The following is a 10,233-nucleotide window of genomic DNA, read 5'->3' on the forward strand; positions in this document are numbered from 1 at the left end:
TTAATTCAACTTTTTGCTTTTCTTGCCGCTTTCGGGGCGACTCACATTGCGACTTGTAGCTTTCGAGTTTTCCTTCGATGGTTTTCGTTCTTCGTTGTATTTTTTAACGGCAGCTTCTTTATAATCGCGTTCTGGAGGCCCAGAATCCAAATAGTAAGTATCCATTTCACCTTTTCCTTTGACAGGAACTTTTCCGCGATATGTGAAGTTGTATCCATATTTGACGATACGTTTTCTCGTGAAATCTGTCGTTTGAATTTTATTCAAATCAGCGGTACTTTCCATGCGAGAAGAGGTATTTACGGTATCACCAAATAAGCAGTAACGCGGTACCTTTTGACCTACAACGCCTGCTACGAGTTTTCCCGAATGGAAACCTATCTTTACGGAAAATTCAACGGAATCGATCTCTTGGTTTAGTTTCACGATGGCATTCCGCATATCGAGTGCCAGATCAGCTGCGTGATTTGTATGTAAAGGATTCAGATCGGGAGCTCCTGAAACTGCCATATAGACCATGCCAACGGTTTCTACTTTGTACGATATGGGTGTGACGACAAGTTCATCGAAGGCAGTGAAAACTGTGTTAAGTACATGAACAATTTTCATAGCATCACTGATACTATCTTCGCCTTCGAGTTTGATGTGAGTTTCGGCAAAGACAACTGTCGCAATTTCATATGTAGTAACCAGATCAAGAGGATCGGCGCCATCTTGAAGTCTTTCAGCAACAGATCTCGGGATCATTGAGTAAAGAAGTTCATCTCCTTGCTTCTTCCATGAATCAGCAAGAGCGAGAGATGTTTCCAACTCCTCACCTCGAGCTTCTTCGTTCTCACACAACATATCAAGCTTCGATGAATGATTGAAACCATGAAAGACCATATCTTTGATCAAACCATGTTCATGCAAATCACTCAGGTACAAACCCATGTCATAGAGTTCCCCCAAGTCGGAAATCAAAGGACTGCAGAGATAAATTAATGAATCAACATCTTTGATGTACATCATTTGACCCTTCAACAAGAGAGTTGTTTCTTCTTCATCTTTCTGATCACCGCCTTCAACAATCCTAACAGTTTTGCCTTCTTTCATCTTATGAAGACGACTTCCTTTGATCTTCTTCTTAATCAAAGCCAACTCAAACAAAACATTCATGGAGTTCATGATGAAATCCCAATCGAACTTCGCTTCTTTTGGTCGTCGAATCTTGAAGCAGTCGGAAAGTAAGGTTCCCATCATTAGCTTAGGGGCCTTCCGATTGTTCGCATTTACCCATGCTTCGACAATCTTTTCGCCGGCGCCACAAATGCTCAAATCGCGATCCAGTAAAAGGGCAAAGGGAAAGAGATGAAAGAGAAAGTCGACACTTGTTGGTTTCAGGGCTAATTGCGATGGATGAACTTCAGCATAGATTTTGCGAGCCATCTAAAAAAACTTTTCTTTAACATTTTTCAGGGTTTCAAAGAAAGTAAGTCTTACATATTCTCGATTATCAAAATCCAAGCGAAACTTGACGACAACTTCGTTCATTCCGCCTCCCCCTGGATTGTCGTTCTGACTTTCGAGAACCGTAACTTTCAGATTGGAAAGATCATAGAATTGTTTTGCGATTTCCATTAGTTGACCCGTGAGGTATCGTTTGAAGCCTGTACGCCCGCTTCTGTAGATCATAACTGCTCCGTCGTTGTCAACAGGTCCCAAGTGCATCGAAGGACTTTTCATTTTGCGATAAGTGAAGCGCATTTCCAGATGTAAGTAATCCATTGACGATAAAAAGTCACAAAAGTAACGTCCTGTTGCTTTTATTAAATCGTCGTAACTACAAGGAAAAGTTTTCAATTCTGAACCAAAAATTTGAAAAAAAAAATTTACCCAAAATTACTGAAAAACAAAACGAAGCAATGTCCAAAATATTGCATTATCTCGTCAAAAGGCTTCCCAAGGATATTCGATAAGGCTTGAGCGACATCAGGAATCAAGTTATCTGGATAGATTTGGTGAGTATTGAAGACATGTGTATCACAGCCAATGGCTTCCATTACTTCCTTGAACGTTTCAACGCCATAGTCTTTTTGCACAAAATGCACTACACTCTCTAACAACATTCCATAAACCATTGTGAGAATTTTTTTTTTTGTGAAATTTTGGTGAAGGTGCTTTGAAGGATTAAAGAAAACTGTTACACTTTTGGTAAAAAAGACGAATTTTTATACTTTTTTTCCTTCTTTAATAGGAAACAAGTTGAGCACGTCAACTCGCAATATTTGTCAAACACAAATTAGCTGATAGAGATAAGGACAGGGATGGAAAATGAAGGTTTTGAGGTTATTTTAGGCCCCTTTTTTTAAAGAATTAATAAATTTAAGGAAATTTAAGTTAATTTAAAAATTTGTCCCTTAATTGAAATTTTTGCCCTTGTATCAAATTTCCTTCAATTAACAACTTAGAGGTTTCTGTCCTTCTTTCATTCACTTTTTTTTCGTGTTTTTCCATTATTTCATTGCAGAGACTGAATAAGGAAAGGAGTACGTAATCGATAACTTCCTTCCTTTCTCAATTTTATTTTGCTTAATGTTCCTGCACGCGCTTCAACTTACCTGACAGTCATCGATTGATGCTAAGGTCAGATACTTTTTCCATTTCTCTTCCTTCTTTCTACTTGCACATCAAAAACACAATTGACTTCGACAATTAAAAGTTCCTCAAAGGTACTTTTCTCCTAAAAATAATTATATAATCTTTACGTCTTTTTGCACCGCATTCATTGCATAAAATATTCAAAAGGCTCTTACCTTAATAACGCTCTTTTCTGAAAAGTTACATCATCAATTACAGCTAAATCTATTTCAAGTTTTTGTTGCATCGAAACATAGGAGTTACCAAGTGAATGGGAAAGGAGGTAAGTTTTAACATTTTTTTTTAAATTATTTTTTATAATTTATTTACCTACAATTTATTTTTTTTTAAATTCATTGTATTTTATTTCTTAATAATTTATTTAAATATTTAATTTAAAAAAAATAAATATTAATAAAAGAAAGAAAATTAAAATAATAAAGTAATAAACAAATAAAATTAAAAAATAAAGTAATTTAAAAAAATAAAAATTAAAAAAATATTATTAATTAATTAAATAAATTATTAAAAAAATAAATACAATAAATCCTGAAAATTAAATTGTAATTAAAATATTTTTTTTTAAATAATTAAAAAAAAAAATATAAATTATTAAATTATTTAAATAAATTATTAAAAAATTCATTAAATTTAATATTATATTTATATATTTTATTTAATTTTTAATTTAATAATTTTTAATAATTTAATAATTAAAATTTTAATAAAATTTTTAATTTAATATTATATTTTTTTAATAATTAATTATTAAAAATAAATATTTAAAAATTAAATAAATTTAAATTTTTTAAATTTATTGTATTTATTTTTTTTAATAATTAATATAAAAAAATATATAATATTAAATTAAAAACTAATTTTTTTTAAATCTTATATCATTAATTATTTAAATAAATTATTAAAAATAAATTATAGAAATTAAGTTGTATTTATTTTTTTTTAATTTATTTAAATAATTATAGTTTTTAATATTTTATTTTTTTAACATTAATTTTTAATAAATTATTTTTTCTTAATTTTCAGAATTTATCCACAAAAATATGTAAAATATCAAAAAATTCTATTAAAAAAGCACTTTTTTGCTCAAAAATCAAAATTTTTTTTTCTAATATTTTAGAGGTCTATGAAATTCATTTTCGACAATTTTATTTGGATAAAGTTAACCCATTTCCGCATGATAGGGCACCAAATGAAGAGTAATAAGACAAAGTTCTGAGTATTTACATTCACCTCCGTATTCAGAGATTGGCATATTGCGATGTGTCGTCCATATGGAAACGATGAGAGAAATTTTACGAAGGAGAATCATTTTAAAATAATCCTCTTTTGTGAAAATTAGCTCCATACTGTCGAAAATTTTGAGTGCATCTAAAGATTTTCTCTCTCTCTCTTGCACCCATGATGCAAAATTTTCTTGCATTTCTCGCTGCTGATGATGATGATGATAATTATACATATTGTAATGCATCTAAGTAGAAATAGAAGAAGATGAGAGAATTCGTGTGGTAAAAGTTACTTTTGAAAGTCTTTCTTTTGTGCCTCGTGTTCGTGTTCGCTCGAAAATGCGGCGAGAAAAGCAATAAAAGTTAACGTTTAAACCAATATTGTGCTCGTTATTATTATTACAATAATTATTTCAATCACGTGCTGCAGCACGATCCGAAACAGAAGAGCAACTGTAATATTTTCCAAGTTGATTTTTTTCGACGTGTTTCTATTTGAATAGTTTTTCACAGACATAAAAAAAAGAAGAAACAATGGAAACTCTTTTAAAGTTTCTTTGCGTAATTTCTTTTAATGACACAGAAAGAACAATGGAAGTAGTACGAGAATTCCTGCAGTTACCACTCGGAGACTTTGTACTTTGTCTTTATGAAGGCATTTGGGGAAAACTAACGTAAGTGTATTAAAACCACAAAAATGCCATTAACCGAGAAGTTTATGCATTTTGTATGAAAAAATAACAAAAACTACTAAACATTTTAAGTTGAATGGTTTTTTTTAAAGGAGTGCAGCTTTGTTGAGCGAGACAATGGGAAAAATAGTTTCAATGAAATTCGGTTCAGAAAAGGGTTTGAAAATTAGTTTTCAAGGAAAATTTTTAAAATTTCCTTTTTTATGAAATAATTTTAAATTTTTTCAATAATGCTTTGAAGTATGATTTAATTAAAAATATTTAAAAAAAATTATAAATTAATTAATTATTTTAGTTATATTTTTAATTCATAATTTTTTGTCAAAATTATTTTTTTTCACTATATTTCAAGAATTTAAGATTTTTTATTTGTTTTTTATTTTAAAAGGTTTTTTTAAAAAAAATATAATTTTAATTTTATGTGAATTTAAAGAATTCAAGCTCGAAGCTCATTAAAGGCTCGAAGATCGAAGAAATTTTTTATACTTGAATTATTTTTTTCGGGCTCAAAAAAAATCTGTCAAGAAGCTTTAATTCTTTAATTTTTTAAGAGGTCAATTTTTTTTTTTTTAAAAATTAGCAAATTATTGTTTTATTAGTTTAATATTTTATAAAACGTCAAAAATGAAATTTTTGGTTAAAAAACTAATTTTTTAATTCTGATTGTAATTTATTTAAATTTTTGATTTTAAAAGGTGTTTAAAAAAAATTAAATTAAAATTGAATTATTAAATTCGAAAATTAAATTAAAAAAAAAATATATTAATAAAAAAAATATATCAAAATAATTATTTTATTTTTCAATTTAATTATTAAAAAATAATTAATTTTAATTTAATTACAAAAAATAAATTAATTCTTTTTAATAGAATTTTTTTAAACTAATAATTCAAAAATAAATATTTTTTTCGATATTATTTACTTATTTGTTATTTTATTAATTTAATATTTAATTTAATTTAAATTTAATAATTAATTAATTTCAATTAAATTTTTTAAATTAATAACCAAAATTACAATTAAAATTTAAAAAAATAATTTTTCACCAATGATTACAAAATCTTTCAAAAAATGCCCTCATTAAAAAAACAATAAGTTTTTCAGAAAAACCCCTTTAGAATTTTTTGAATACAAAAATCCTTCGTTGTATTCAAAATTTTTTTCTTTTCTGAATTACCTTCTGTTTACCGTCACTATTTTTACAATCATCTTACAAAAAAATATTAATGTAGGCACTTTTTTTTCAAGTAAAATGAACTAATTTCAGAATTTAAATAGCTTTGCTTCATCGCGAAGAAAACAAACAAAAAACTTAAAAATGCATTTTTTGCTCCGAAATGAATGAAACCCTTCACTTTCTTCTTTGTTTGGAAGTGCAAAAAAAAAAAAAAAAAAACAGTCATGAAAATAGGCAAAAGAAGAAAAAACGACATAATGACACAATTCCAAACTCATACGAAGTTCAGCATTGTTTTGCCATTCATTCGGGTACGAACCCATTGTTTTGTCATGTTTTCGGATGAATCAGACTTTTTTCTTGCTTGCATCCAACAGACTTAATTGACTGCATTTATTTTCTTTTTTTGCAGCAATTAACGGAGATTTAAATGGCAGAACGACGCAGATAATAATTACTTATTAGAACGGAGCACAAGACGAAGGAACATATGATAATTAACTGTCAACTAGGTGATGCGTATCGCCGGGACGATGAGACTAATCCGAGCTATTTATCGTTGCGATTGCGTTATAATTTGCAACAATCATCCATCCGGCCCCAGTTTAAGAGCATGCAATCCGGTAATACAATAAAATACCGTAAAGTAGGTAATTTTAAGAGAAATTTAAAAATTTCTTCTCTTTTTTTGTTTCAAATATTTATTTTTGAAAATTTTTTTATATAAATTTAGAATTTTTAATTTTTTTTTAAATTTTGAGTTTTTAATTAATTTTGTATTATATTTTAAAATAATTATTTTAGTGTCAAAAATATTTAAAAATACAACTTCAAAATATTTTAAAAAATTTTAAAAATTTAAGAAAGAATTTAGTTAAGAATTAAATTAAATTAAATTTAAAAATTTAATTAATTTATAATTTAAATTTAATTATTTTTTTTAAATTAAATAAAAAATTTCTTTGAAAAAAAAAAGTTTTTAAAATAAAATAAAAAATTTAAAAAATTTTAAAAACTTTCGTTTAAAATTAAATAAAAAAAATTATTTAAAAAAATAAAAATTTTAATAAAAATATAACTAATTAAATTTTTCAAAATTTATCTAAATTTTTTTTTTATTTTTATTTAAATTTTTCTTTATTTATCTAAAATTTTTCCGTTACATTTAAATTTTAACAATTTTTTTCTTTTAGCATTATCTACATTACGGCAATAATTATTGCATTGGCGTGGCGTGCTAAGATGTCTTTGGTTATAACTTAATTGTCACTCACGGGTCTCTCGAGTGCGACAGAAATGGGCTTGGAATTCCGTTTTACCAAAAAAAAAAAAACACAAAAATTTATAATATTGAACATTCCTCGAATTTGTGAAATCCATACACGTGCGCCTTGACCGAGTAAAATAGTGCGCTGCGAACGAAAAACGACAAAGGTAAGGAGCTAATGAAATATAAAAATAAGTCAAAAAGAAAAACAACGAAAAATAAAAGAAAAAAGGCAATTAAATGAAGTTTTGTCACGTTTCATCAATAAAACCGAAAAAGAATTAAAGATATTTTTATGTGTGTGTATGTGTGAGTGTCCGAAGCTCCATGTCTCCATTAAAACAACAAGATTCGCACCAACACACACACAGAGAGAGATATTTCATTGTAATTAATAAATTTAGGAAATTAGAGTCGTCGTTCGTACATCGATGCTAGTTTAATGGGTAGAAAATAATTCTTCGTTTTATTTCACTCACTTTTTTTTTATTTTTACGAATGTAGCAAAACGATGAACTTTATTGTTGGCCAAAAAAAAGGGGGTATAATAAAAGTGAAGCATATAAAATAAAAAAAGGTGATAAGGAATTCAATTAATGTCCGTGGTGCGTATTTGAATGGCAATGTCTAATAAAATAAATGATATAAAGTGTTATGTTCGCGGTGAGAATTGAATGCTAATTGATTTTTTCGTGTGTTTAGTGTGCTGTGGATTAGCTGGGAGGCATGATTGAAATGGCATGTGATGATTGGCTTTATTGCGGCGGAGAAATGAGGTTCAAATGATGCGATGAGTTTTGAAATAGGAACATTAAAAATGATTCATTGAAAGAAATTTCATTTTATTTGAGAAACGAAAGAAAAATTGTTCTAAAAACCAATAAAAAAATAAACAAAAAAAATTATTTAAAATTTAGGAATTTAAAGTTCAAATAAAAAAATAAAATATTTATAAAAAAATAAAAATATTACTAAATAAATATTTTTTAATGATATGTTGACATAGTTTTATTTTGAAAACTAAATCAAGAGGAAAAAACTGTGTCAAAAACTGTGTCAAAGTCATTTTTGTCAAATCTTGCTCTAAATGGATAAAAATTTGTCAGAGGGCTCTAATTTATCATTTTTAATCATTTTGCAACTCAAAACTGCCAAAAAATTGAAACTGAAAAAAAATTTTTCCTTTGACACAGTTTTGTTTTGAAAAAAAATTTTGTCAAATCTTGCTCCAAATGGATAAAAATTTGTCAGAGGGCTCTAATTTATCATTTTTAATCATTTTGCAACTCAAAACTGCCAAAAAATTGAAACTGAAAAAATTTTTTTTCTTTGACACAGTTTTGTTTTGAAAACTAAATCAAGAGGAAAAAACTGTGTCAAAAACTGTGTCAAAGTCATTTTTGTCAAATCTTGCTCCAAATGGATAAAAATTTGTCAGAGGGCTCTAATTTATCATTTTTAATCATTTTATAACTCAAAACTGCCAAAAAATTGAAACTGAAAAAAATTTTTTCCTTTGACACAGTTTTGTTTTGAAAACTAAATCAAGAGGAAAAAACTGTGTCAAAAACTGTGTCAAAGTCATTTTTGTCAAATCTTGCTCCAAATGGATAAAAATTTGTCAGAGGGCTCTAATTTATCATTTTTAATCATTTTATAACTCAAAACTGCCAAAAAATTGAAACTGAAAAAATTTTTTTCCTTTGACACAGTTTTGTTTTGAAAACTAAATCAAGAGGAAAAAACTGTGTCAAAAACTGTGTCAAAGTCATTTTTGTCAAATCTTGCTCCAAATGGATAAAAATTTGTCAGAGGGCTCTAATTTATCATTTTTAATCATTTTATAACTCAAAACTGCCAAAAAATTGAAACTGAAAAAATTTTTTTCCTTTGACACAGTTTTGTTTTGAAAACTAAATCAAGAGGAAAAAACTGTGTCAAAAACTGTGTCAAAGTCATTTTTGTCAAATTTTGCTCCAAATGGATAAAAATTTATCAAAAAGGCTCTAATTTATCATTTTTAATCATTTTCTAACTCAAAACTGCTAAAAAATTGAAACTGAAAAAATTTTTTTTCTTTGACATAGTTTTGATTTGAAAACTAAATCAAGAGCAAAAAAACTGTGTCAAAAACTGTGTCAAAGTCATTTTTGTCAAATCTTGCTCCAAATGGATAAAAATTTATCAGAGGGCTCTAATTTATCATTTTTAATCATTTTATAACTCAAAACTGCCAAAAAATTGAAACTGAAAAATTTTTTTTCCTTTGACACAGTTTTGTTTTGAAAACTAAATCAAGAGGAAAAAACTGTGTCAAAAACTGTGTCAAAGTCATTTTTGTCAAATCTTGCTCCAAATGGATAAAAATTTGTCAGAGGGCTCTAATTTATCATTTTTAATCATTTTCTAACTCAAAACTGCTAAAAAGTTGAAACTGAAAAAATTTTTTTTCTTTGACATAGTTTTGATTTGAAAACTAAATCAAGAGCAAAAAAACTGTGTCAAAAACTGTGTCAAAGCCATTTTTGACAAATCTTGTTCCAAATGGATAAAAATTTGTCAGAGGGCTCTAATTTATCATTTTTAATCGTTTTATAACTCAAAGCTGCCAAAAAATAAATTTTAGTTTTAAAAATATAGAAGAAAATTTGAAAATGTCTAATAAAAAAATTTATTAAAAATTAAGTTAAATAAATAAAAAAAATAATTAATATAAAATTAATATTTTTTAATCAATTTAAATTAATATATTTATAAACAAAATAAAATTCTACTTTTATAAAAATAAAAATTTAATTACATTTTAATTATTTAATTGCAATTATTAAAAAATAATTAATTAATTAAAATTATTAAAAAAAAATAAATATAAATATTTTTAATAAAAATTTTAAAATTTATTTAACTTATGATTATCTAAAAAAAATTTAAAAAAAATTCTCAGATTCCTTCATTTTTCCGCGCACCGCATACAAAAAATGCCTTTTGCTCGAATGCAATTTCACAGTTGAGTTTTCCTTTTGAAGCATTCTCATCTAAATAGCTTAATCTTCCCGTTTGTAATTTCTATGCAAACCTCAAACCATTTTCTTACGCCCAAATTCACACACAGAAAAAAATTAAACAAAAATACTGGATCATCATTTAAATTAAACGAGATTAGAATTAACACTCTGTGGATTCCAGAAACATTTCTTTTTATTTGTCTTTTTCTCGAAAAATCCAGAAGAAAAA

General features: G+C 26.7%; 1 protein-coding gene across 1 annotated transcript; it reads right to left on the reverse strand.

The window, feature by feature from the left end:
- LOC134828428 (soluble guanylate cyclase 89Da-like) lies at positions 1 to 2,120 on the reverse strand. The gene is made up of 3 exons (XM_063841405.1): positions 1,876 to 2,120; positions 1,483 to 1,822; positions 1 to 1,428 (listed from the first exon to the last, which is right to left on the reverse strand). The coding sequence occupies exons 1-3, from the start codon at positions 2,118 to 2,120 to the stop codon at positions 1 to 3; spliced, it is 2,013 nt and encodes a 670-aa protein (XP_063697475.1).
- Between the last annotated feature and the right edge of the window lie 8,113 nt (positions 2,121 to 10,233).

Source organism: Culicoides brevitarsis, chromosome 2, assembly GCF_036172545.1.
Source record: "Culicoides brevitarsis isolate CSIRO-B50_1 chromosome 2, AGI_CSIRO_Cbre_v1, whole genome shotgun sequence".
In the NCBI taxonomy this organism is placed as follows: Eukaryota; Metazoa; Arthropoda; class Insecta; order Diptera; family Ceratopogonidae; genus Culicoides; species Culicoides brevitarsis.

What these genes read in the sequence shown, in the direction of transcription:
- LOC134828428 (XM_063841405.1), bottom strand. Translation starts at nt 2,120, where the DNA reads ATGGTTTATGGAATGTTGTTAGAGAGTGTAGTGCATTTTGTGCAAAAA. An exon ending in TTGTTTTTCAGTAATTTTGG is followed by an intron (nt 1,823 to 1,875) that starts GTAAATTTTTTT and finishes TTTTCCTTGTAG; the next exon opens with TTACGACGATTTAATAAAAG. An exon ending in ATTTTGATAATCGAGAATAT is followed by an intron (nt 1,429 to 1,482) that starts GTAAGACTTACT and finishes AAGTTTTTTTAG; the next exon opens with ATGGCTCGCAAAATCTATGC.